The sequence below is a fragment of the Caretta caretta genome, chromosome 1 (genome assembly GCF_965140235.1).
Source record: "Caretta caretta isolate rCarCar2 chromosome 1, rCarCar1.hap1, whole genome shotgun sequence".
NCBI lineage: Eukaryota > Metazoa > Chordata > Testudines > Cheloniidae > Caretta > Caretta caretta.
In genome coordinates this window covers 100,425,552-100,451,698 of record NC_134206.1, presented here as the reverse complement: position 1 = coordinate 100,451,698, position 26,147 = coordinate 100,425,552, and the positions used below count along the sequence as shown (strand labels likewise).

Below are 26,147 nucleotides of genomic sequence, written 5' to 3'. Positions count from 1 at the left end.
TAAGAGTTTTAAAAGGCATGCCATCAACATGAAATCTAGTCAATGAAATAAAAAAAAAGAGAGAAAAAGTAGATTCAGATATTAGACCTTCCACCTGCTAAATTTGTGATTTTACAACCACTTTCCCTTTTTTGAAGTTATAAATATTCCCCTATTGAAAATCTCCCTATAAAATGTGATTTTTAAAGTTGACAGTATCCCTTTAATTTTAAAATTTACTAGTCTGTATTCAAAAAGTATTAACAATTATTAATATATTTGATGACTTTCATATTAAGATTAATTTACAATTGTAAGTTATAAAGTCATATTGCAGTTGCAGTTGGACATTTCTAAACTAACTTGTTAGGATCTAACCTGTTGTAATACTAAATTGTGTTGTAACAGAAAGAAGGAAAAAATTGTAGTTTTTCAAATTAGGTTAGAGCATAGACTTTTGGGTGTCTGTATAGACGTATATAATTGTATATATTTTATATGCACACATTGTGCAAATTGATATTTCCTTTAGCAAATTTGCGCAGAGAGAGTCCACGTGCATGACTCTTATGCACCAACAACTTCAAACACAATATAAATCTAACTGTTTCCTGATCTTTTTCCTGCACTTGATGCAACCATGACAGCAAAGCCGGTAAGAAGCTGTCAACTAGTAAGTTGCTTGGAGGCAGATCCAGTTTGGCTTTCTCACTGGCCTTTTTAGACACCAATCCAGAACAGACTTTAAGGCAGGGAGATGTAGCATTTGTGCTGTTTTTGACTAGACTCTCAGTATTCATAGGATGAAATTGAAAATGAGGAGGAGTCAAATGCATTGGAGGAATTCATGCTCGAAGAGGCATTTCAGCGTTACATGATTTGTACTGCTTTGATACAGTTAAAATGAAAGATGACTTAACGAACTCATGCATGGTAGACTAGCAGATGAAGCAAAAGGAGTTTTTTAAAAGAGGAAAAAGAAGTTGGGACCCTCCAAAATCTTTGTGGTCATGGAGGGAAATATAAAAGTGAGGGCTACCTAAGGAGAAATTACAATGGCAAGAAGTACTTTGTAGTACCACAGGGCCTCCAAGAGGGTGTTATAGCTATTTAGGCAGAAGGCTGAAGAAAGAGAGTATCTTTTTTGTCATCTGATCAAATTAATTTAGAGCTGGGATGTTTCACTAGTGACTGACAGACAGGCAGTTGATTTTTATACAATACACCTGAGAGTTATCCTGTTTAGGTGAGGAAGCAAAGGTGACTAGTTAATGGCAACAGGTAGGGTTCAACTAGGCCGTTATGCAGTGGTGTAGCATATTGACTCCTCTCCCATGCTGCAATTTTGTGCTTCAGAATCTCAGCAGTGTAATAATAATAATATATAACAGTTTTAATAGTAAATCTCTGGCTGTTATGATTGCAATGAAAACCTTGAAAATGTGAACCAAGTGTAACTAATGAAACAATATCTTCCCGAGTCTGAAAAAATAGTTCAGTGATGAGAACTGCACCGGGAGGTGTGAGTTAATAATGCTGACATTTAAATCATTGTCTCTGGGCATTTGAATGATTTTATTGCTCATAAAAGGAAGTAAGGAAGGAGAGGATCATAGATCTGCACCAGAATAACTTATTGGCACCATGAGTGGGTGACATTTTGGAGATAATACCAACTTCCCTGCAGTCAAAGCCCAAGTGACTTAGCAAGACTCACCAAGGGGGAGCCAAGCCCGCCCTGGAACCCAGTGGAGCACTGACAGCATGCACAATCATATCTGAACATCTGTACAACATCTGAACCATTCCTCACTCTGGCAGCTTGCATGGGTGGAACTTAGAGAAGTACGACCACCTTTCAACCCTGCCCCCTTCCCAGTTTGAGTCTTGGAGGTGATGGTTCATGCTATTAAGCTAATAGCTGAGAGCACAGCTTGAACAGGGAGGTCTGGGGATGAGATAACATTATCCTCTGGAAAAATAACTTCTGTACAACACACATTTATCCCACCATTTCAGATGTTTTGAATTAAAAATGTTTAATTTAGAGCAGGGGTTCCAAATTTCATTGCAACAGGACTCCCTTCTGACAACAAAAATTACTACACGACACCACAAGGGGGGACCAAAGCCTGAGCCCACCCAAGCCCCGCTGCCCAGGGTGGGGGCCAAAGCCAAAGGGTGCCTATAACCTGAAGCCTAAGCTGGAGCCCCAGGTGGTGGGGCTCAGGCTTCAGCTTTGGTCCTGGATCCCAGCCAGTCTAAAGCCAGTCCTGGAGACCTCTGGAGACAGGGTCATGACCCTCTTTGGGGTCCTGACCCACAGTTGGAGAACTGCTGATTTAGAGACCACATTTCTTGTGAGATGACAATAAAATGCTGCCATCCAAAAACAAATTTACACACAATGTATGTTCCTTGTCCCCAAGTAATAAGCCCCTATACTACTACTCTGGGCAGGTGAGTGGGGGCGACTGAAGGAAATATTTCCAGTTTTTCTGAGGTGCATATGCAAGTGGCAAAGGTGGCAGCTTATCACCCCTACACTCCAAACAAATCCTCAAAAACAGCAAGGGACAAAAGAGTAGGTCTTCTGTGTCCTTTCTATAGGAAATTTGATCCTAAAGGTAAATTAAATCTAACTTTGATGGAAAACAAAGGTAGTACTGTAGTTCCCTCTGACGGCATATGAACTGAGAAGTCTCCCACACTTCTGCAGGAAGAACACTGGCTTGCTGGGCATGAGGGAGTGGCCTTGGGTCATTTATGTAACAGGCCTCTCTCCCTTCAGTCTGGGAGAGTGCCATAAAAGTACCCACGCTGGTAGGGGTAACAACACTGTAGAAAACCTAAGATTTGTTTTTTACTTTCTTTTTGCTATTTTGTTTTATTGTGGAACAGTGTAAGTTGTGATTTCAGTGCTCACTGTCTTTTTACCATCCCATATACAAAGGAATGGAGTGAAACTGAATCATTCCTCTGTCAACCAAGAGAGGGCTCCTCTTGAACACTGAACTAGCCACAGTGTTTCACCAATTTTCATTAGATCAGACAAACAAGATTTAGCTGCAAATACAGACTAACACGGCTGTTACTCTGAAACCTTTGAACTTCTGTAATTTAACAGCTCATCTTTGAATAAGGGGCTGTACTTTGAGAGTGTTTAGCTGTTTGATTTTGCAACCATAATCAAAGCAGTTTTCAAAATGAGAATTATTTGGCTGCAACTCTTTAGACCAGGGGTCTCAAACTCCCAGACCGCGGGCCATGAACCTCCCCAGTGTGGCCCGTGGGACTCCAGCAGCTTTGGGGACGGATCTCTCCCTTGGCCCCACCTGCCGCCCTAGGGTGAGCAGACAGCAAATGTGAAAAATCGGGACGGGGGTGGGGGGTAATAGGAGCCTACATAAGAAAAAGACCCAAAAATCAGGACTGTCCCCTATAAAATCGGGACATCTGTTCACCCTATGCCACCCCCGGGCGTCCCCCCCAGGGGCCCCGGCAGCGCAGGGGAGTTGAGTGGCATCTGCCTGCTTGCTCCAGTGGCTGCTGGCCCCTCCCTGCAGCCCCGGGGTGGGATGGGACTGTGCCTCCACGCACTGCTCCCGCCTCAAGCGCCCCTGCGGCCAATGGGAAGCTACAGGGACGGTGCCTGGGGGCAGCAGCACGCAGAGGCCCCCTGGCCTGCCCTGACTTGGAGCCTCAGGTAAGCGCAGCACCCCGTCCCCCGTCCCAGAGCCAAACTTCCTCCCAGAGTCTGCACCCCAGACCCCCTCCCCCACCCAAACTCCCTCCCAGAACCTGCACCCCAATCCCCTACCCCATACCTCCTCCCACATCCAAACTCCCTCCCACAGCCTTAGGCAGGTGGCGGGCGGAGTTTTGGGAGGGGCAGAGTTTTGGGGGCGGGTTCTGGCTGGTATAAGTGACATTATTGGCCCACTGGGAGGATTTGAGGACTGGCAGTGACCCTAAGGTAAATTCAGTTTGAGACCCCTGCTTTAGACCAACAGTAGAAATCCATTTTCTAAAGCTAAAATACATTTTAAAATTTAATCCTTACAAAAAGTAAACTTGAAGTGCTAATGTATACAATAAACACTAATATACTACTACCAGATAATTGAGGATGTATAAAATAAAGAGCTTGAGGGGAAATTGTTTTCTCATTGTGCAAAAATTTTGAGATTTAAAAGCTTTTTGTCCCCATTGGAATGAGAAAAAGTCAACATCTTGAAAATGCTCAGAAACTAGAACAAATAAATTTGGGGCCAACAAAATGTTTCATTTCTACCAATTTGAAATGTAATGTTTCAATTTTGACCTTTTCATATTTTTTAATACAAATCACTTAAATTTCAAATCAAAATGTGACCTTGAACAAAAAATTGAACTTCTCATTTGGAAAATTTTGAAACAGGGCATTTTGACACTTTCCTTTACAAACAAATTTTTAAATGAGAAATGTGTTAAATTGACTCTTCCCTGCAAAATGTTTTGGTTTTGACAAATCTAACTTTAATGGAAAAATATTTTGTTGAAAAATTCTTGATCAGCTCTAAAAAAATATTAGTCCAAGTGTAAGCGGGGGAATGGTCCCGCTATTGTGGGGAACTTTCATGGCTTATACACTACCCCAGTGAAGTGGGCTAGCGAAAGGATCTGAGTCCTTGGCTCCCACTTCCTTTACCCAAAGGCCTGTCTGACCTCAAGGGCTCCCCTTCCACTCTGCTGTGTGGTGGAGTCCTCGTAACCCCAACAAGGCTAGGCCCAGGATTCCTGGGGGGCTTGACCCCCAACCTCGTTTTGGTCACTTAGGACAGGGAAGAGGGTGTCCCCATTCTGGGGTGCTCTCTCCACACTGGATGCTCCCCTGATCCACTGATCGTTACATACAGTTCAAAGCAAATACAATTTATTACACAGCAATCAATTTAAAAAAAAAAAGGAAAAAATGGGAAAGGTTAAAGGAAAACACAGAACCCACTCTGTGGCAAGGGAACATCACAACCAGCGTCTCTGGAATGTAAGGGAAGTTCAGTCTGTTCCTTACAAGTCCCAGGCCCCTTCTCAGGCCCTCGCTGTGCTGCCAGGATGCTGTGGGTCAGACACTTGCTCTGGTGGTGCCCACACACCCTCAGGCACCAGGAGGCAGGGCCCTTCTTCCCAGAGTCGCCCACGCTCCGTCGGTGTTTCGATCCCCCTCCAAGTCTGGCCTGCAAGGCGTCTTGGCTGGGGGTGTCTCCCTGCGTTGGCCTGCTGCCCCCTCGCTGTCCCCAGCTGCTCACCGTACCCAGCTCTGGACTGCTCCAGCCCCACCTCCACTCTGCCTCAGCACAGCTGCTGCTGCTGCTCTGCCTCCAGCAACCTGGGCTGCTTCTCTGGCCCCTCTGGCTCTGGTTTCTACAGCTCTGCTCCCAGCACAGGACTGCTCTGTGACACTGCTTCCAGCACTGACCTGCTTACTGGGCTGCTTTTCTGGCCCCTCTGGCTGGCACAGCTCTGCTCCCCAGCTCAGCTTGGACCCCTGCTCTCTTGTTAGCTCGGCCCCACTGTCTCACCCAGGCAATTCCAGCTCACACAGAGGACAGGACCCCCCCTGGCCTCCTGACTCCCTCATTAGCCTGTCTGCCCTGTCAATCAGGCTGACCTGGAGCATCGGCCTCTCCCCATTGTTCCTGGGGACTGTCAGTCTCAGGCTCCTGATTTCCCATTGATCCCTTCCCCTTTCCTTTGGTACTGGGAGCTAGCCAACCAAAACACCCCCACTGAGTTTTAGTGTCCCCTTACACAATGGCCATCTCTCCCTGAAATTATATGGTAAAATCAAGCTAATGAATGCCAGGTTTTTCTCTCTAGTGAATTGACAATTGATTTCTATTCATTTATCAAGGTCAGTACAAATACAAAAAAATATTGTGCATGTTCATAGACAAACTAGATTGCAAAGTGTCAAGCGTGGTTCCTAGTGCTGTAAAGTTTGGGCACCTCTGATATATAGTTAAACACAAGTACAATAAATGCACACATACAGTAAAAGAGAGAGGATTCCTGGAATGCATCTTTTTAATTTTCTTTTAACAAACCCATATTATAGCCACAATAAAACGTTCCAGAGTTATATACAGCATCATAACCACATATGTAAGATGGCTGAGTATTTTGCCAAGTGTCTCGGACTCCTAGAATGTATTTTGCTTGGTTTTGTACAAAAATATCTGCACATAATCTTTTGCTTAAATAATTAGTTTCTTAAGGCATCAATAGGCACTACATACCACAGCTATGTATATAAGAAGCTAAATGTTACTGTAAATGTAATCATTTGAGAGGTAGTAATCTCTGTCCCCTATACTGTGAGAGGAGGACATTTCTGACAAGTACAATGTTTTCTGGAGAGAGCTCCATCATATTGCACCTTAAAACAAAGGAAAGAACCTGCCATTCCCACTGTAGAGTTCTGCAGTCATCCCATGGAAAGCTATGTGTATTTCCCAAATACCATACAACAGGTAAAGATCTCACTCTGATAAATTATTCTGATCAACAGAAGCTTCATCATTAAAGAATGTTCTTAGCCTTAGTGAAATCTGTAATAGCGACCACTACTTGAGACTCTGAGGCTGTCTGTCTATACTGCAGCTGGGAGAAAGCCTTCCAGCCCAGGTGGACTTGTGCTAGCGGGACTCGAGTTGGTGCACTAACAGCAGCAGCATGGACATTGAGGCTTGGGCGGCACTCAGGCTCCTTGCCCACCCGACACACTAGGTCTGAGCTCGGGTGGCTAGAGCCATGTCCACCCTGGTATTTTTAGCAAGCTTGCTCAAGTGAATCTAGTGCAAGTCTGCCTAGCTATACTGGGAGGCTCACAGCTGCAGTGTAGACATACCCTCCAGGTGAGACTATGGTTTTAATAAAGTCAATGACAATTTTGCCTCTGACTTCAACAGGGCCTGGATTTCGTCCTTGCAGCCTTTTCCTACAGAAAATCGATTTGTTTTCTGCTAAAGGGAAAGGGCAGACTCTTTCTTTTGCCTCTTCAAAAAATGTCTGGAGTGCACTCAACATGGAAACCATATCATCTCAGACTTTTAAAATTAGACTGGACAAAGCACTAGTAAATATGCTCTAAGGAACTATCTTGCACATAAATGGAGATGGTCTACAGCAGGTGACCCAACAGACCTTTTCCAGCTCTAATTTCTACAAGTCCCACTTTGCTGAATGAATCACCTTGAAAATTTCTTCAGTAGAGTCTGGGATCAAAAAGAAAAAAAAGTTTTTGTATGAAGACTATAGAAGACTGCAAGCATTTTAAGACAGGGGCCCTGGGTGAAATCCTGGCCCCTTTGAAGTCAAATGGGAGTTTTGCCGTTGACTTCAGCAAGGCTAGGATTTCACCCAATATGTTTGTACATTCATAGAGTGCCTACCACAATTGACCTAGGTTTGAATTGGGACACCAGGATACTACTGCAATATAAAACAAAAATAAAATATTTAGACATACAGAATATTAATCTGCAAATACTCTAGTAATGTCCTAAACTGCACTCTAATTACATACTTGCAAATTCTGAGTGTAAAATCTGTATAGAATCTGGATGCAGCTCTATTGGCCCTTGTTTCTATAGTAGGACAGTATCTGGAAGGGTATCTGTTATATTTAATTTTTTACTTTTACACTGGGTAAGATATAAATAAATAATTCTGTCCATGGGTAACTGATTCTATCTGCAATTATTTATCACCGTTTATGGCCACCTATTTTACAATTATTCTGATAATGATGGGGATACTTTAGACATGTTTTAAAATAAAAAAGTATGACCTCTTAGACGTATACTCCAAAAGTTTTAAGTGAGCTGCAAATCAGCATACTGTTTTTGAACAGATTCTTTTTAAGGTTCCGGGGCTTCTCTTTATGATCCAGGCAGTTTTCAGACTTAGCAGACTCCAGACATCTCCTTAACCCATGCAGGAAAAATGCCAGTCATCTTTATGTGAACAAAATAATCTTTCACTTAAAAACGCAGGAAGAGTATACAAAAAGACTGTAGCTGCATGCAAATACCTCACGTTACAACATTCACAAGATAAAATAATGGTCTCTCATTTCAAATCTCTTAATCAGTCCAATGGAAATTAAGACATGAGCACAATAATCTGTATTGTAAGTATATTATGTACCTAAATGTGAACAAAATCTGATGTTATTTTCTGTTCATTTTGCAGAATACTGTAAAGCTGCCATTTTCAGAAACCCCAATTATCCCCTCATTTTGATTTCTAAAATATAATTCTCCCTCCTCTCTCTCTACCCCCTCTGTTCTCTTCTTCCCTTCCAACTTCTTACTCCTCCCACTTCATTCTCCACGACATCTTCAGTGCTGTTCTCAATCATATATGTATAATACATATAGTATGCACATATATAAAATACATGTTACACATGTATATATTATACATTTAAGTGCAAAACTCAACTTAACTTTAATTATGGAGCTAGAACTGGCTCCATAATAACTGGCTTGATTTGCAGAGGTGCTGAGTACCCAGTGACTCCCAAGCTGGGGAGGCACAGCACTTCTGAAAAAGAGGTGACATATGTATATTTATCATTTTAAACTCTAAAACCCATTTCTTGCGCCCCTGCCATTAGACTCCTGTTGGCTTGAGTCAATCCTTCCAAAGGCTAGGCTTCCAGTCAGTGACTGACAGTAAGTGCAGCCTCCAACAGTACACCGAGGGTGGTCTGCATCTGTAACAGTGGAAAACTAAGACCAGACAGAACCAGAAGAATGGTCTTTTTCTCTGCCTGGTTTGTATTTTTTTTTTTTAAAGAAATGTATAGGCTGCTCAAAAAACCAAACAAACACACAGCATCACTAAACTAAACACATCCATCATGTTACCATGGAAATCTGCCCAAATCAAATGAATGATGTCAGGCCTGATTTTATTGTAATCAGCTAATTCCCTTTTACCACTTCCATTCAAGTATTTTCATGCTGTCTGATCTGTATAGTCATCTACACAATTTGTATAGTTTAAATTTATACCGGTCACTTAATGTAACCTGCAATACGCACATAACAGTTCTGGTATCCTACATGAATTATGGTATTGAATGACAACTTTTATTTAAAAAGGATTTTGAGAGAAAGAGAGAAAATATTACAAACATTAATAAAACTTCTTGATGAATGACATGTTAGTCCCATAATTCTTTATGGAAATAACATTACCCACCACATCTGAACATTTTCTCATTACTGTGATCAAAAATCAAAATACTGTAAAATATTAAATAAGAGTTACAGTTTTAGAGCAAAGAAATTGAAAAATTTGTAATTGTAATTTTTCCTGATAGGTAAATTTAGCTGTTTGCAGCAGTTTGAGTTGCTTCTGTATTTCCTAGTTATTAATAATGATACTATCTCTAATACTGATTTAAAAGAGAAAGACACCAAATTTTTTAAAATAAATTTTGATGATATCATGTAACATATAGAGATACAAGTTACTTTTAAAGAATAACCAGAACAGTAACCACCACTTTATTTGGGGGTTTAGGAACAGTCAGTGTCATCCATTAAAACTACTTTGAAATATTGCGTATAGTAGACATTTCTTCTTGGCTTTTGCTCTTTATGAGTCTATCCAGCAGGTGGCTTTGATCCTCTTTCTGCTGGTAGATAAACATATCAACTAAAGTTTTTTTATCAGAAGTGATCATCAGTGCTGCAGTAGGAAGTTGGTAGCTACATTAAGGTCATTATTTGAAGCTCTCAGAGCTTCCAAAGCATCTACCCTGGAAAATCCCATTTCCATAAGTCGTGCAACCTGTAAGAGAAATAAAAAGGAACACCTTTAATCACAGTTTTATTCATTTTTCCTTTTAAAGTTATCATATAGCAGCAAAACCGTACGGTTTATTACTGAACAGTCTGTGCAATGACAGGTCTTTTTTTTTTAAATATCAAACACTTATCTGATATGGCGTGGTTGGATGAGCCAGAAAACATTACTGCAGTTGATAAAATACAGTTTGCAATAAAACAGTAATTCCAGTGGTGAGTAGGTACTTGAGAAGCATCTTTCACGTGCTACAATATAATTTTGATGGCTAACTTTTTGCATGCCAACTTTCTTTTATACATGCTGACTCAAACAGCACTGCATTTAAATCCAGTTTTGTTTTATGTTATAACACAGTGTGATAGATTCAATACCTAGATGGATAAATCATACCAGTTTCAAGCTGGAGGAACTGTAAAATCTACATTTTTTAATTGGGTTTAGTTATAAGTGAAAATCTGACTGATTTCTTTTGAAATAGTTTTATTTTTATTCCAATCACAGCTGACAGTAAACTAAAATTTCTGGCAAAATTCACCAAATGGTCATGGCAGCAGAAGCACTCACTATTACGCTCTTACTGGGGGATAAGGCCTGAAACCAGACAGCATAGCCCCAGAAGTGGGAAGCCACGAGCAGGCTGGGAGATACTTTGATTCCTCCTCCACTGGCAGGTCCCTATGGAGCCTGCATTGAAGATTAAAACTGCCCTTCCCCAAAAGGAAACATTGAGAGATGGGTAGGTATCAGTGCAACTGCCTGTTCCCTCTAGGGCACAGCAGCAAATATGCATTTTCCTGCATCACAAGACTAATAGATTTCCAAGGGACATTGTGGTCCCTAGTCTGACCGCATGTGTAACACAGGCCACAGAACTTCCCCAAAATAATTCCTTTTTAACTAGAGCATATCTTAACAAAAAAAATCCAATCTTGATTTTAAAATTGCCAGTGATAAAGAATCCATCATGACCCTTGGTAAGTTTTTCCAATCGTTAATTACCCTCATTTTAAATATTTATGTCTTATTTCTAGTCTGAATTTGTCTTACTTCAACTTCCAGCCATTGGAGTTTGTTATACAGTTCTGTTGGACTGAAGAGGTCTTTATCAAATATTTGTATCCAGTCACTGCTTAACTTTCTCTTTGTTAAATTAAATAGATGGAGCTCCTAGAATCTATCTATCACCAACTAATCCTTTAACCATTCTTATGGCTCTTCTCTGAATCCCTCCAATTTATCAACCTCCTTCTTGAATTGTGGGCACAAGAACTGCACACTGTATTTCAACAGCAGTCACCACAGTGCCAAATACAGAGGTAAAATAACCTCTTTCCTCCTACTTGAGATTCCTCTGCTTATGCATCCAACAATCACATTAAGCCCTCTGGCCACAACGTTGCACTGGGAGCTCATGTTCAGCTGCTTATCCACCACGACTCCCCAATTTTTTCAGAGTTACTGCTTCCCAGAATAAAGACCCACCATCATGGTAATATGGCCTACATTCCTTGTTCCTAGATGTGTATTTTTTACATTTAGCCATATTAAAATGCAAATTATTTGCTTGCGCCCAGTTTACCAAGTTATCCAGACCTGTCCTCTTCATTATTTATCACTTCCCGAACCTTTATGCTGTCTGAAAACTTTATCAGTGGTGATTTTATGTTTTCTTCCAGGTCATTGATAAAAACGTTAAATAGTGTAAATAGAGTGAATCTAGCATTTGTATCTGGAAATGCAGACTGTGCATATTCTGAACATAATTTTGACTGGATGTTGGCAAGAAAGCTGCATTTTGTTTTTTTGGCAGTACTTTCAGTATTGTAACATTTATCCTGGATTTCAAAAATATTTTTCTCTGATTTAATCTATGCATATATTACTAAAGGTTTTGAAAACTAATAAATTGTCAGGTTGTCAAATAGGTCACTGATAATTTTTGTGTGAGTGTCCCTTTTAAATGCAACATTTATGTCTCATCTTTATGGGAAGAATGAATTATGCTACTTTTGACATCTCTGCAACAATAGTCTCACATCAAACTAGATTTCATAACCAGCAGCATCTAAAAGTCCCTGTGTGGGGAATGGTGACCAAATAGCAAGTGTGAAAAATTATAATACTTTTTTTCCTCCTAGATGGGGGGGGGATAGCTGCCTATATAAGAAAAAACCTGTAATATCGATCAGGAAGGGATAATATCAGGACGTCTGGACAGGGCCAGCCCACAACATTTTGGCACCTGAGGCGGGGAGCTCAAATGATGCCCCCATGCCCCCTCGCGTGGGCCAAAACTTTGAAAGGTCCCAATTCTGACTTCTTCCTGTTCTACTCCTCTCCTGGTACTGCTCTGCTACCTACCCCAATAAAGGAGAACTAGCAATTTAAAATGCCTTGTTCAAAAATGTTAAGTAACACTTAACTTTTAAAAGCCTGAACAGCAAATGTAACTTTTCTTGTCTGCATAGTAAACACTGGCATTTTTATCTGTTTGAATAATCGAAGTGGTGCTTTCTGTGCCTTCTTGGTTGCAAAGATTTGAACTGCTTCCTGAAGGTCATGCTCTATTGAGATGGTTGCAAGGCCGACCAACCTCTCCTGTGTCATTGTGGAGCATAGATGTGTTTTTATTAGCAGTTTCTCCAAGCTGAAGTTTTCTCCACTGGCAACTGTTACAGGAAGTGTTCGAAGTATGTGCAGAGCAACAAAAGCATTTGGAAAGAGGGCGGTCATCTTATTTGTGCACATATATTCCAGAACAACCTTTGGAGTTGATCTCGCCTACATGTATCTTGAAAGGGCTTTCAGTTCATCCCCTAAACCACTTGCATCAATATTGTGCATGTCATCATGTGTCAACACTGTCTCTAGTCCGTGCATTGCTGGTGTAGGTCTTTTTCAGGTATAGTGAGGAGTTTTGGAATATTATACAACATCCCAAATATACTGCTGTGTTCCTTGAGCTGCTCGAAACGTTCTTCAACTGACTGTATTGCACTATCTAGCACCTGGTTAAAGAATTCAACTTTGAATTGTTGTTTGGGGTCTCTTATGGAATTATCCCATGCCTCGTAATCAAAATGTCTTCTTCTTTGGTGACTCTTGTATTCTTGAATGGGTGGGAAAATAGCTTCAGTGTGAAGTTCCTCTGCCAACCTCTGTGCACTCTTCAGAACGTTTGGAAATCCCTCATCTGACTGGTAAGACTGTAGGTATGACTTTGCTTTGTACAGTTGTTCCATTGCTCCAGATATATCAAGGTCAACACCATGGAATCTCTTGCTTACAACATTTATTTCAAACAGCATGTCATGCCACAACACTAAGCCACACAGAATTTTGAAGTTATGTATGTTTCTGGTGATTCCATTTCCCTCTGCCACTGTTCTGCCACAAACAGTTCCTGTCATAGCATTATCCTTCATAATGGCAACTATGGCATCATCTATCTTCCCAATTTGGTGTTTGATAGGCTTTATCGCCTCCACTTGACTTCCCCATTGTGTGGCCCTCAGCGGTTTCAGTGTCAGAGAGGATGTTCCCAGATGTTGCTTCAAAGTTTGCCGTCGATGAGTTGATGCAGAGAAAAACACACAGATGCTTTGAATTACATTAAAAAATTCAGCAGCCTCACTAGAAGCTGATGCTGCATCACTGACCATCAAGTTCAATGAATGAGAACTGTATGGGACAAAAAAAGCTCGAGGGTTTAACTCTCTGATCCGTGTCTGCACTCCTCTGTTCTTTCCTCTCATGTTGGCACCATCATCGTAGACCTGACTTCTTATGTCAGCTATCGCAATTCCCGTATCTTCCAGCTTTTTAAGAAGCACATTTGTCATACCAGCTCCTGTAGTATCATCAATGTCAATAAATTCTCAAAAATGCTCTCTGACAGTCACCACTGCAGGGACATTTTCACTAGGTTCTGGTGTTGTTACAAAACGCACCATTAAAATCATTTGTTCCGTATGGCTGATGTCAGGAGTGCAATCCAGAATAACAGAGTAATATCTTGCTGACTTCAGATCTGCCACAATCTTTTGTTTGACTTTTGTTGCCAGTAACTGTATGATCTCATTTTGAATTGTTTTTCCAAGGTAGTGGTGTGTGTACATTTCTTTGGTGGTTTCAGAGTAACAGCCATGTTAGTCTGTATTCGCAAAAAGAAAAGGAGTACTTGTGGCACCTTAGAGACTAACCAATTTATTTGAGCATAAGCTTTCGTGAGCTACAGCTCACTTCATCGGATACATACTGCGGAAAATACAGAAGATGTTCTTATACATACAAACCATGAAAAAATGGGTGTTTACCACTACAAAAGGTTTTCTCTCCCCCCACCCCACTCTCCTGCTGGTAATAGCTTATCTAAAGTGAGCACTCTCCTTACAATGTGTATGATAATCAAGTTGGGCCATTTCCAGCACAAATCCAGGTTTTCTCCCCCCCCCCTTTTTTTCCACACACACAAACCCACTCTGATGTTGGTAATAGCTTATCTAAAGTGATCACTCTCCTTACAGTGTGTATGATAATGTTGCCGGCACCCAGTGCCGAGAGGCTAAGCAACTGCTGGAGTTGGTTCGCTACCCGGTGTGCTACACCCAATAATCACAACGGGGTGGAGAAGCAGAAAAGTTTATTTGCAGCTGCAAAAGGGTACAGGGAGAATAAGATCTCAAATCCCGCACACAGAGCAGGAAGTTACACAGGCTTTTATACATCCTTTTTTCCAGCTTACTTATCCAATAGCAAGCGGCCCAAAGTATCCATATAGCCAGCCAATCCAGTTCCCAGCTAGTTCCCTTGTTCTCTGTATCATTTGTTAAACCATACATAAAACTGCTTTATTCAGCATTTTCCTTCCATATCTGCCCTGTTTGGCCTTGTTTAGTTTCAGGCAGTCTGACTCTGCAACATATATATGCTTCATCGACACTCGTTGTCTTCCATCCCCTCGAGTTACCTAGTGGCCATGCCCCAGTGTCCCCAACAACTATCAAGGTGGGCCATTTCCAGCACAAATCCAGGTCCCCCCCCCCCTTTTTTTTTTCCACACACACAAACCCACTTTCCTGTTGGTAATAGCTTATCTAAAGTGATCACTCTCCTTACAATGTGTATGATAATCAAGGTGGGCCATTTCCAGCACAAATCCAGGGTTTAACAAGAACGTCTGAGGAACGGGGGTGGTGGGGTAGATAGGAAAAAACAAGGGGAAATAGGTTACCTTGCATAATGATTTAGCCACTCCCAGTCTCTATTCAAGCCTAAGTTAATTGTATCCAATTTGCAAATGAATTCCGATTCAACAGTCTCTCGCTGGAGTCTGTCCTGTAGTAGGTGACTTCTGGGAACTCTTCTGGCTCTATCAATCTGTTTCTTCACTTCCGCAGATGGGTATTGTAGTTGTAAGAATGCTTGATAGAGATCTTGTAGATGTTTGTCTCTGTCTGAGGGGTTGGAGCAAATGCGGTTGTATCGCAGAGCTTGGCTGTAGACATGGATCGTGTGGTGTGGTCAGGGTGAAAGCTGGAGGCATGTAGGTAGGAATAGCGGTCAACAGGTTTCCGGTATAGGGTGGTGTTTATGTGACCATCGTTTATTAGCACTGTAGTGTCCAGGAAGTGGATCTCTTGTGTGGACTGGACCAGGCTGAGGTTGATGGTGGGATGGAAATTGTTGAAATCATGGTGGAATTCCTCAAAGGCTTCTTTTCCATGGGTCCAGATGATGAAGATGTCATCAATATAGCGCAAGTAGAGTAGGGGCGTTAGGGGACGAGAGCTGAGGAAGCGTTGTTCTAAGTCAGCCATAAAAATGTTGGCATACTGTGGGGCCATTCGGGTACCCATAGCAGTGCCGCTGATTTGAAGGTATACATTGTCCCCAAATGTAAAATAGTTATGGGTAAGGACAAAGTCACAAAGTTCAGCCACCAGGTTAGCCGTGACATTATCGGGGATAGTGTTCTTGACGGCTTGTAGTCCATCTTTGTGTGGAATGTTGGTGTAGAGGGCTTCTACAACCATAGTGGCCAGGATGGTGTTATCAGGAAGATCACCGATGGATTGTAGTTTCCTCAGGAAGTCAGTGGTGTCTCGACTCTTCTTAGATGCTCCTGGAGTATAGCATCAGCATATACAGCTGATCTGAAGTGCTGCGCAGTGCTAGGTTTTGGGTAGCAAGCATTCTCACAATGGCAATGAGCCTTTTCAGAACATTTTGCCAGTAAAGAGACTGATGCAATCTTCTCTTGATGCTGATCATCTATGGTGGCCTTTAACCTTAGTCTCATCTCAGGCTCTTTCCACCTATGGAATGCTCTCTGGTGATTTGCTGCCTTCTCATGGCATGCCAGATTTCTAGCCAGATTTTTCCAGTCCTTTGTTCCTATAGAACCCAATGTGGCTGGAATATTAGACTGGAAGAGTTTGCCACAAAAACAGTATGCAGCATTCTGAGTTTTTGAGTACATAAGCCATGGCCTCTCACTTTGTCACCATTGGGGATTTCACGCCAGTAATGTGTTGGATGGAAACTTCTATTTTCATTGTCTTTGGGGAACATGAAGTTTTTCATTTGCTGTAGCCCATGCAGGACAAGGAAGTCCCTCAGGCTACTGCTCAAGTGGGTCCACAGTCCTGGATCATCTAGACTTACGGAACTAAACTCAGCAGCAGCTGTTTCTTGCACCTCCACCACACTCTCTCTGATCTACACTTTTCTTCAGGAATGTGCATGGTTACATCCATTGGAGATGGAGATGTGGATGGTGCAGTAGCTGCACAACTGCACTCTGGCTAACTGGAAGATCAGGCATCTCCTCACCACTCACATCCTCACTGGGGTCGGAAGGCTCACCGTGAACAATTGTGTCTATATATCTCAGGAGAGCTCCTTCCTGCTTAGATAGAAAAGCTTCCTTTGCTTGCTTTCTTTGTCTGAATGCTGCCCCAGAGGGTCATTTTTTTCTTTCACTCATGACTGCTGTTCTGTGCCAGCTATAGTGGCTCTCAATGCTCAGTTGAAGGGGACAAATAAGCAGGCTGGTAGCAGGGCCTGAGTGAGGGAAAATATCAGCGTCTTAAGGCCCTAACTGGCTCCTACTAATTCAGTTGACTGCCTGTTCTCCTCAAGAGGGCTCAGGGAAGCAGCAGGAAACAGGAAACTCCCAGAGAAGCTAGTGTTAATCAGTCCAGGCTCCTGGGGGTGCTAGAGAGGTACATAAGAGGCTCCTCCTCCTCTCTCTCTCCCTCCCTGCAGCTCCTGCTGCTTTCTGTTATTCCCTCTCACCTTTTCTCCTGCCTGCCTGTTACGTCTCTTGTGCCCTCCTTCCTCCAGCACAGCTCTCCACCATCTCTGTGCATCTAGAGCAGAGAGAATACATATGCACCAGCAGCAGACACAATTTTCTACACTCCGGGTCCTAGTGGCGCCCCCACCCCACAGTCTGGCACCTGAGGCGGCTGCCTCAGTTCGCCTCATCATAAGGCCAGCCCTGCATCTGGTCACCCTAGATGGGGTTTACCAGGTCTTCGTGATCCCCTGCTGGAGGACCCACTGCTCTACTACATCCCACCCCAGGAAAAAGCTTTCTGAGAGGAAAAGGGAAACGATCATTAGACCTCTGGGCATAGGCACCAACTTTTAGTTTTCCCAGGAAGTGCTCCACCCCTGCTCTGCCCTGAGGCCCTGCCCCTTGCTCCTACCTTGCTCCTTCCCCCAAAGCCTTGCCTTCTCTCTGTCTCTTCCCACCCCACTCTCCCGAGTCCCCAACCTCACTCCGGCTCCCACCCCCTGCCCTTACTCCACTGATGTCCATTCCAATTAGGTGTTCGCACGTTGCGTGCACAGATGTCGGAAACTTTTTCCCTTAGCAGCTCCTGTCAGGAGGGCAGGGGAACCCCCTAGAGAGGCGCCCTTATGGCAGTGTGTATATTGTACCCTGCTGGCCCAACCCTCCTTCGGTTCCTTCTTGCCGTTGACTCAGACAGAGGGGGAGGGGTATGGGTATTGTAGTAGACATGAACAACACATCTCGAAGAACAACAATTACGAGAGGTAAGTAACCATCTTTTCTTCTTCAAGTGCTTATTCATGTCCATTGCAATTAGGTGACTTCCAGGCTTACCATCAGAGGTGAGTAGGAGTCATGGAACAATTGATTGGAGGACAGCCCTGCCAACTGCTGCATCATCTCTGGCCTGCTGGTTGATGGCATAATGGGCTGTGAATGTATGCACTGAAGACCAGGTAGCTGCCTTGCAGATCTCATGGATGGGGCCTGCACCAGAAAGGCAGTCGAAGACGCTTGCGCTCTGGTCAAATGGGCCATGATTGCTGGGGCTGGGACCTTGGCCAACTCATAGCACATGCGAACGCAGTCTGTGATCCAGGGCGATATGCGTTGCACAGAAATTGGAAGGCCCGTCATTCTACTGGCTATGGCCACGAACAATTGGGTTGATTTGTGGAAAGATCTCGTGCACTCTATGTAGAATGTAAAGGCTCTTCGAACATCCAGCATGTGTAAGCTGTGGTGCTATGGGCTTGTATGGGGCTTTGGAAAGAACACTGGCAGACAAATATCCTGTCCCATGTGGAATTGGGAGACCAGTTTGGGGAGAAATTTAGGGTGCAGTCTAAGCTGCACCTTGTCCTTATGAAACACCATGTAAGGGGGTTCAGAGGTGAGAGCTCTCAGCTCAGAGACCCTCCTTTCCGACGTAATGGCCACCAGGAACGCTACCTTCCATGAAAGGTAGAGGAGGAAACAAGTGGCCAGGGGTTCGAATGGTGGGCTCATGAGTTTGGAGAGGACCAGGTTCAGATTCCAGGTTGGGACTGGAAGACGAGAATATGGGTACACCCTCCAGTTAAGGAAGCGCACCACCATGGGATTTGAGAACACCGAATGCCCAGATTCCCTTGGATGGAAAGCTGAGATAGCTGCCAGGTGCACTCTGATACACGAAAGAGACAAGCCTTGTTGCTTGAGGTGTAGCAGGTAGTCCAGAACAAATCGGGATAGAAACCTGGAGCGGTGGAATACGTTTGGGTTCACACCAGCAGGAGAACTTTTTCCACTTTGCCAGATATGTTGCCCTGGTAGAAGGTTTCCTATTACCAAGGAGAATCTGTCTCACTGGCTGAGAGCACTGGCTCTCCATGGGATTTAGCCATGGAGTTTCCAAGCCATGATGTGCAGAGACTGTAGGTTCGGGTGGAGAAGGCACCCATGGTCCTGTGTGATCAGATCTGGGTAGAGGGGCAGGACTATCGGTGCGTCTTCAGACAGCTCTAGGAGAGTCATGTATCAATGCTGCCACAGCCAAGACGGGGCAATCATGATTACCATCACCCTCTCCCTGAGAATTTTGAGCAGGACCTGGTGGACCAGCAGGATTGTAGGGAAGGCATACTTCAGCCCCTCGCCCCACAGTATTAAGAACACGTCAGAAATTGAACCCAGGCTGTGGTTTTGAAATGAGCAGAACTGAGGGCACCGTCTGTTGTCTTTGGTGGCAAAGAGATCTACTTGGGGATAACACCACCTTTGGAAAACTGACTGTATGATGTCTGATCTGATTGACCACTCGTGAGCCTCATAGGAGCTGCTGAGGTGATCTGCCAGCTCGTTCTGTACCCCGGGGTGGTAGGATGCTTCCAGCTGAATGGACCGGGATATACAGAAGTCCCAGAGGAGAAGGGTCTCGTGGCAGAGGGGTGAGGAGCGAGCTCCGCCCTTTTTGTTTATGTAGAACATGGCAGTGGTGTTGTCTGTCAGGACTCTCACGCTGTGACCTTGCAAAGTGGTGTGAAAGGTTTGACAGGCCAGACGAACCGCTCCAAGCTCCTTCAGGTTGATACGGACGGGTATCTCGTCTTGCGACCACAGACGCTGTGTTCTCAGATCCCCTAAGTGTGCATCCCAGCCCAGATCTGATGTGTCCGTTATTAGCGTCAGAGAAGGAGGGGGCGCAGCAAAGGGGACTTCTGCACAGACTACTGGTCAGTCCAGCCACCAACACAGGGACTCTCGGACCTGCCCGGGTATTGTTACTATCAGGTTCAGGGGGGGGGGGTCTCAGGACGGGCAGTAACATGCTGCGAGCCATGCCCATATGGGCCTGAACCTCAGTCTGGCATGCTTGACCATGGATGTACAGGCTGCCATATGTGCTATTAGCTAATTCCTGACAGTCGTGGTGGGGTATTGTAACATTGTCCTGACAATTTGCTCTATGGCTTGAAATCTGGGCTCTGGAAGGCTCGCTTTCACCTGTACTGAGTCCAGGACCGCCCCTCTGAACGCTATCCTTTGGGTAGGTATGAGTGATCACTTGTGTATGTTGAGGAGGAGCCCCAGTCTGTGAAAGGTTACAGTTGTCACTTGGGACTGTACCTGGTCCATGGATCGTCCTGTCAGTAGCCAGTCGTCGAGGTACAGGTACACTCAAATTTGCCTTTTTCGCAGGAAGGCCACCACCACCGCCATGCAGTTGGTGAACACGCGGGGGGCTAAGGACAGACTGAACGGGAGCACCGTGAACAGGTAGTGCTCTTGGTTTATTACAAACCGGAGGAAGCATCTGTGTGCCGGATGGATGGCAATGTGGAAATAGGCATCCTTCATGTTGAGGTCAGCGTACCAATCTCCTGGATTCAGTGACGGGATGAAAGTGCTTAGGGAGACCATGTGGAACCGGAGCTTGACCATAAATTTGTTGAGTCTGTGAAGGTCAAGAATGGGTCGGAGACCCCCCTTTGCCTTGGGAATTAGGAAGTAACGGGAGTAAAATCCCTTTTCCCTTAGATCCTGGGGAACCTTCTCCACTGCCCCATCTCGAGGAGTGAACAGACCTCCTGCATAAGTAAGTTGCTTGTGAGAGAGGTCCCTGAAGAGGGACGGGGAAGGAGGAGAACTGGAGGGAGTATCCCACCTGTATCGTGCGTAGGACTGAGCGGTCCGATGTTATACAGGACCATGCACGGTAGAAGTGGGATAGCCGGTTTAAAAACCAGGGGGATAGATCCTGGAACTGGGTTGGTAGGCTGTCCTCGAGTGTGCCTTCAAAACCCTTGCTTGTTCCCTGGCTGGGGTTTATTCTGGTCTTGGTCAGGCATGTTATTTGACAGCCTACACCTAGTATTTCTGTCCTGTCTGTGACATGGGTTGTGCCTGGGGTGAGGTTGGTACTGCCTCTGCTGCAGAGGCTGGGGCCTGAAGGGCTTCCTCTGGTTTGCTGGTGTATGCATCCCTAGAGATTTCAGCGTGGCCCTAGAATCCTTAAGGCTGTGTTGCCTGGAGTCAGTTTGCTCCGAAAAGAGGCCCAAGCCCTCCAAGGGTAGGTCTTGCAGGGTGTTTTGGATCTTGGGGGGAGGCCAGACACCTGTAACCACGCTGAACACCGCATGACCACTCCTGAGGCTATGGTTCTGGCCGCAAAGTCAGAGTAGGGGTAGGAGTAGGGTGGCAGAACAAGAACTCGAAGCCCTTGGATGGGGCGAAGTATTTTCTTTCCACCCCCCTGGCCGTTGGTGTGATGGAGGCCGGGGTTTCCCAGATTGTATTGTAGTTGCTCTGTATGGTCTTTATCAGAGGGAGCGCAACTCTGGAGGGACCTCCAGGAGCCAGGATGTCCACCATCGGATCCTCCTGCTCGACAGTTTCCTCCACCTGGAGGCCCATGTTGAGGGCAATCCTGCGGAGAAGCTCTTGGTGGGCCCTATGGTTGATCAGTGGCGGTCCTGAAACTGATGTACCCGCCACCGCTTCGTCTGGGGAAGAGGAGGACGTGAGCTGCTGTTGGTTGCCCTTGTCCTGACCTTCCTGTAAGTCCTCATGGTCCTGGGCTGCGTCAGGGCCCAACGAGGCTGCCACCTCCTGAGATGTTACCTGTCTTGGTAACAGCGCGAGCACTGGACCTGTCACTGTCAGCTGCTCTTGGGGATCCGAGGGCGGTCTAGAGAGTGTGGCCTCTCTCACCCTCAAGGTGTGCCTATATGGTGACCTAGAGTGGCGTCGCGTAGAGTGCCCAGACCTAGACGCTCTAGAAAGAGTGCCCTGTTGTTGATGATAGGCCCATGGGGTCCAGAAAGGCCACTGTCCTGGAGGTGGCCACTGTGGCTGCCACACTGTGTGGGACACTCTGCTGCTCACGGTCTGGTGCCTGATGTAATTAGAGCGACTGGAGTTGGCTTCGGAGCCGGAGGATGCCGACGGAGAGGACCAAGGCAGTGCCGATCCTTGAGCAGCCACAGGATGCCATGAGGTGCGAGTTGGGGACTGGTGCCAAGATGATTGGGACTGCGAACAGTACAAGGTGTCCCAGGACCGAGGTCTCTCATGTGGTGCTGGGGAGGTAGTTGGCACTGTGCTCCGGTGCTGGGCGACTGCCGACATCATGGAACGGTGCCTAGTCGCTGACGAGGGTGCCGTGGGTACGTCGGCCTCCAGTGCCGTAACGTTGCTTTGGGTCGTGGGTGCCGGGAAGTGGCGTTACGCCGAGCTTGAACGGGAACGGTGCTGTGAGCAGTGCTGTATCGGTGACCTTGAGTGGCACACCATTGCTGGTTTCCCTCTGGACGGCACCTGCCTGGGTGGTGCTGGAGGCTTCTCCCTGCATGGGAGGGGATTTGGCGCCGACAGCTCGATGACGTTCTTCGCTGCCTCAAATGTATCAGGAATGGAGGGGTGTTCCAGGACCTCCTCCAGCCACTCATTGGCACTGAAGTCGCTGGACACCAGATTCAACGGGGTTGTGGTGCCAGAGTCGACGGTGCCCGTTCCTGGTGGGGGCCCGCATCCTGTTTTTGCATGCCAGGAGCCTCTCTAAGCATCTTGGTTGCTCTTTGAGGGGAGTGCCCTCTTTCCCCCTTCTTATGACACTTAGCCGGTGCTGGAGAGGTTGAGCGGTTGGTTGGCATGCCTTGGTGCCGGTGATTTGCGGTGTCAGATCATGCATCGATGCCAGGACACTTCTGACCAAGGAACCCGGGCCTGGTACCAGGCGGTCTGGGCCCACTGGTTGCAGCGCGGCCTCCATGAGCAGCTGCTTAAGATGAAAGTCTCTTAGTGTGTGGCTTGAAGGCCTTGCAGATTTTGCAGTGCTCAGCCTGATGCACCACTCCCAGACACCAGAGACAGGAGTCGTGGGGGTCGCTGTTAGGCATAGACGTGTGGCAAGTGGCGCAAGCTTTCAAATCCTGGGCTTGCGGCATTCCCTGCAGCCCAAGGCTGGTGCTGGAACTAACTCCCAGACACCTAAAACTACAAACTGTATCTAACTAACTTGATAACTATCTAAGAACAACTCTAACTAGAAAAACCAAATTAGCTAAGGGATAACTCGCAAGTGAGAGAGAGAAAGTTCCAGCGCCGTCAGGGATGGTAAGAAGGAACTGAAGGGGGGTTGGGCCAGCAGGGTACTATATACAATGCCATAAGGGCGCCACTCTAGGGGACTCCCACCGTCCCGATGGGAGCAGCTAAGGGAAAAAGTTTCCAAAGTCTGTGCACGTGACACACGCACACCTAATTGGAATGGACATGAACAAGCACTCCAAGAACATAGCAATTTCTGTCTTATTTTAATGAAACAGAACTGTATTTACTGAGTTTTATACTGCACATGTGTAGCCATTCACAGCTGGCATAAAATTTTTATTTGTGTTATGTGGCTTGATGTGTATACATGACGGCATGTGGAAATTTTAGAGGGCAAGCTCAATGAAGGAGAATCAAAACTTCCCTAATAATAGCTCCACCCATATTCAACATGAATAATGCGAACCAATTGCTATTCTCCATTTGTTTATCATATTTGAATAGTAAAACTAGCTGGTTGTTTTTTAAAAAAAGCTATATACAAAGCCAGAAATTCTAAAATAAATTTGCAGCTCTAATCCCATAAACGCAATTGCATTAGTTCAATCTGTCTTTATGTTGTAACTGTCATTTAGTATTCTCGTTTGAGCTACCAACATATTAACTGTATAGAGGGTTACCACAGTATAATGTTACAGATTATGATAAATGGTACATGTAGCCAACCCCTCATCCATTTAAATTATGTTTTAAAATACAAAAATATTTACCTGTTCCTCAGAAACCTCAGCAGGTGGAGGTGCCTCTTGCTCAGACTGGCGATTATCTTGATAATTTGCATGATGTCTACGACGTAAAGGAGGAAAGAGTCGATTCCAGTTAATCACCCTGCCCTGAAACCAGATATTTATTATTATTAGTCCTTTAACCCAAAAAGGATATAAAAAACTGACAGTTTTGTATCAATTGTATTGAATAAAATGTTTATTTCAAACAATAACTTCTATAATATCATAGTCTTTAATAATTACAGTACTCAAAAGGGTATATTTTCTTGCTTTACTAATTAATCAAAATGTTTCTGCTACATTAAGGAAACATATACTAATAAATAGGAGCTATCTGTTGTATTTATTTCCTGTTTAAGGCTCATGTTAGTGTTCCATATGTGTTGAAGGAACTGCAGCCCACCACCATGAAGGAGAGCAACTCTGAGTTCTGGTCTCTTGTTCCCCAAGTAAACAGAGGTTTGACTGCTTCTGTTGCAACAGACATAAAACCTGATCTTTCACTTGCTCTGTGTAGCTGACAGGAGTTCCATGTACTGACTGCAGGATCAAGCCCATAACGTCAAGATGCGTGAGCACTTTGTATTACTTAACAGCAGCTCTGCTCACCGATTAAAGGTTGGAATCGATAACTCTGAAGTCTAGTTCTCCTTGGGCAGAAGGATAGTGGCTGAAATATAGATCATCACAGATGGGAAAGGCAAAAAATGCAGGAGATTAAGGAGGAGGCAATGAGTGGATTTCTCAGGGCACCAACAAAATCACAGAGGTAAACTCAGGATAAAGCCTACTGAGAATGTCTATGATACAGTTGCCATGTAAAAGTTTTCTGTCAAGGTTCCTCCCCCACTCTGAACTCTAGGGTACCGATGTGGGGACCTGCATGAAAAACCTCCTAAGCTTATCTTTACCAGCTTAGGTCAAAACTTCCCCAAGGTACAAAATATTCCACCCTTTGTCCTTGGATTGGCCGCTACCACCACCAAACTAATACTGGTTACTGGGGAAGAGCTGTTTGGATGCGTCTTTCCCCCCAAAATACTTCCCAAAACCTTGCACCCCACTTCCTGGACAAGGTTTGGTAAAAAGCCTCACCAATTTGCCTAGGTGACTACAGACCCAGACCCTTGGATCTTAAGAACAATGAACAATCCTCCCAACACTTGCACCCCCCCTTTCCTGGGAAATGTTGGATAAAAAGCCTCACCAATTTGCATAGGTGACCACAGACCCAAACCCTTGGATCTGAGAACAATGAAAAAGCATTCAGTTTTCTTACAAGAAGACTTTTAATAAAAATAGAAGTAAATAGAAATAAAGAAATCCCCCCTGTAAAATCAGGATGGTAGATACCTTACAGGATAATTAGATTCAAAAACATAGAGAACCCCTCTAGGCAAAACCTTAAGTTACAAAAAAGATACACAGACAGAAATAGTTATTCTATTCAGCACAGTTCTTTTCTCAGCCATTTAAAGAAATCATAATCTAACACGTACCTAGCTAGATTACTTACTAAAAGTTCTAAGACTCCATTCCTGGTCTATCCCCGGCCAAGACAGAATATAGACAGACACACAGACCCTTTGTTTCTCTCCCTCCTCCCAGCTTTTGAAAGTATCTTGTCTCCTCATTGGTCATTTTGGTCAGGTGCCAGCGAGGTTACCTTTAGCTTCTTAACCCTTTACAGGTGAGAGGAGCTTTCCCCCGGCCAGGAGGGATTTCAAAGGGGTTTACCCTTCCCTTTATATTTATGACAGATGGGAAAGGCAAAAAATGCAGGAGATTAAGGAGGAGGAGGCAATGAGCGGATTTCTCAGGGCACCAACAAAATCACAGAGGTAAACTCAGGATAAAGCCTACTGAGAATGTCTATGATACAGTTGCCATGTAAAAGTTTTCTACAGCCATCACTGTACTATCTAAGTGCCTGTATAAATCTAATACAGTTGAAATGACTTTGAAAAGATTCTCCTCCTTGCCTAGATTTACTCTATTAAATATCATGTTTCACATTTTGGCATTGTTCCAAAGTAAATGCATTTTGTACAAAGTGTGTTACAAAAACAGAAATTTAATTTAAAATGTAAATGTAACCAAACCACAGAAAAAGAATTGTAAGGGGCTTACTTTTTACAGTATAACGAATACATACAGTAACGTCAAGTGTTATTTACATA

The 26,147-nt window shown here is 44.5% G+C and overlaps 1 protein-coding gene across 1 annotated transcript in view; it reads right to left on the bottom strand.

Annotated features, from left to right (window-relative positions):
- Positions 1-6,027: 6,027 nt before the first annotated feature.
- Positions 6,028-26,147, bottom strand: part of UBAC2 (UBA domain containing 2) — a 168,416-nt gene continuing 148,296 nt past the window's right edge. The window contains exons 8-9 of the mRNA XM_048854132.2: positions 23,950-24,072; positions 6,028-9,825 (exon numbers count right to left, since the gene is read on the bottom strand). Coding sequence (XP_048710089.1) covers positions 9,718-9,825; positions 23,950-24,072 — 231 coding nt within the window. The 3' untranslated portion in view covers positions 6,028-9,717. The remainder of the gene's footprint in view (positions 9,826-23,949; positions 24,073-26,147) is intronic.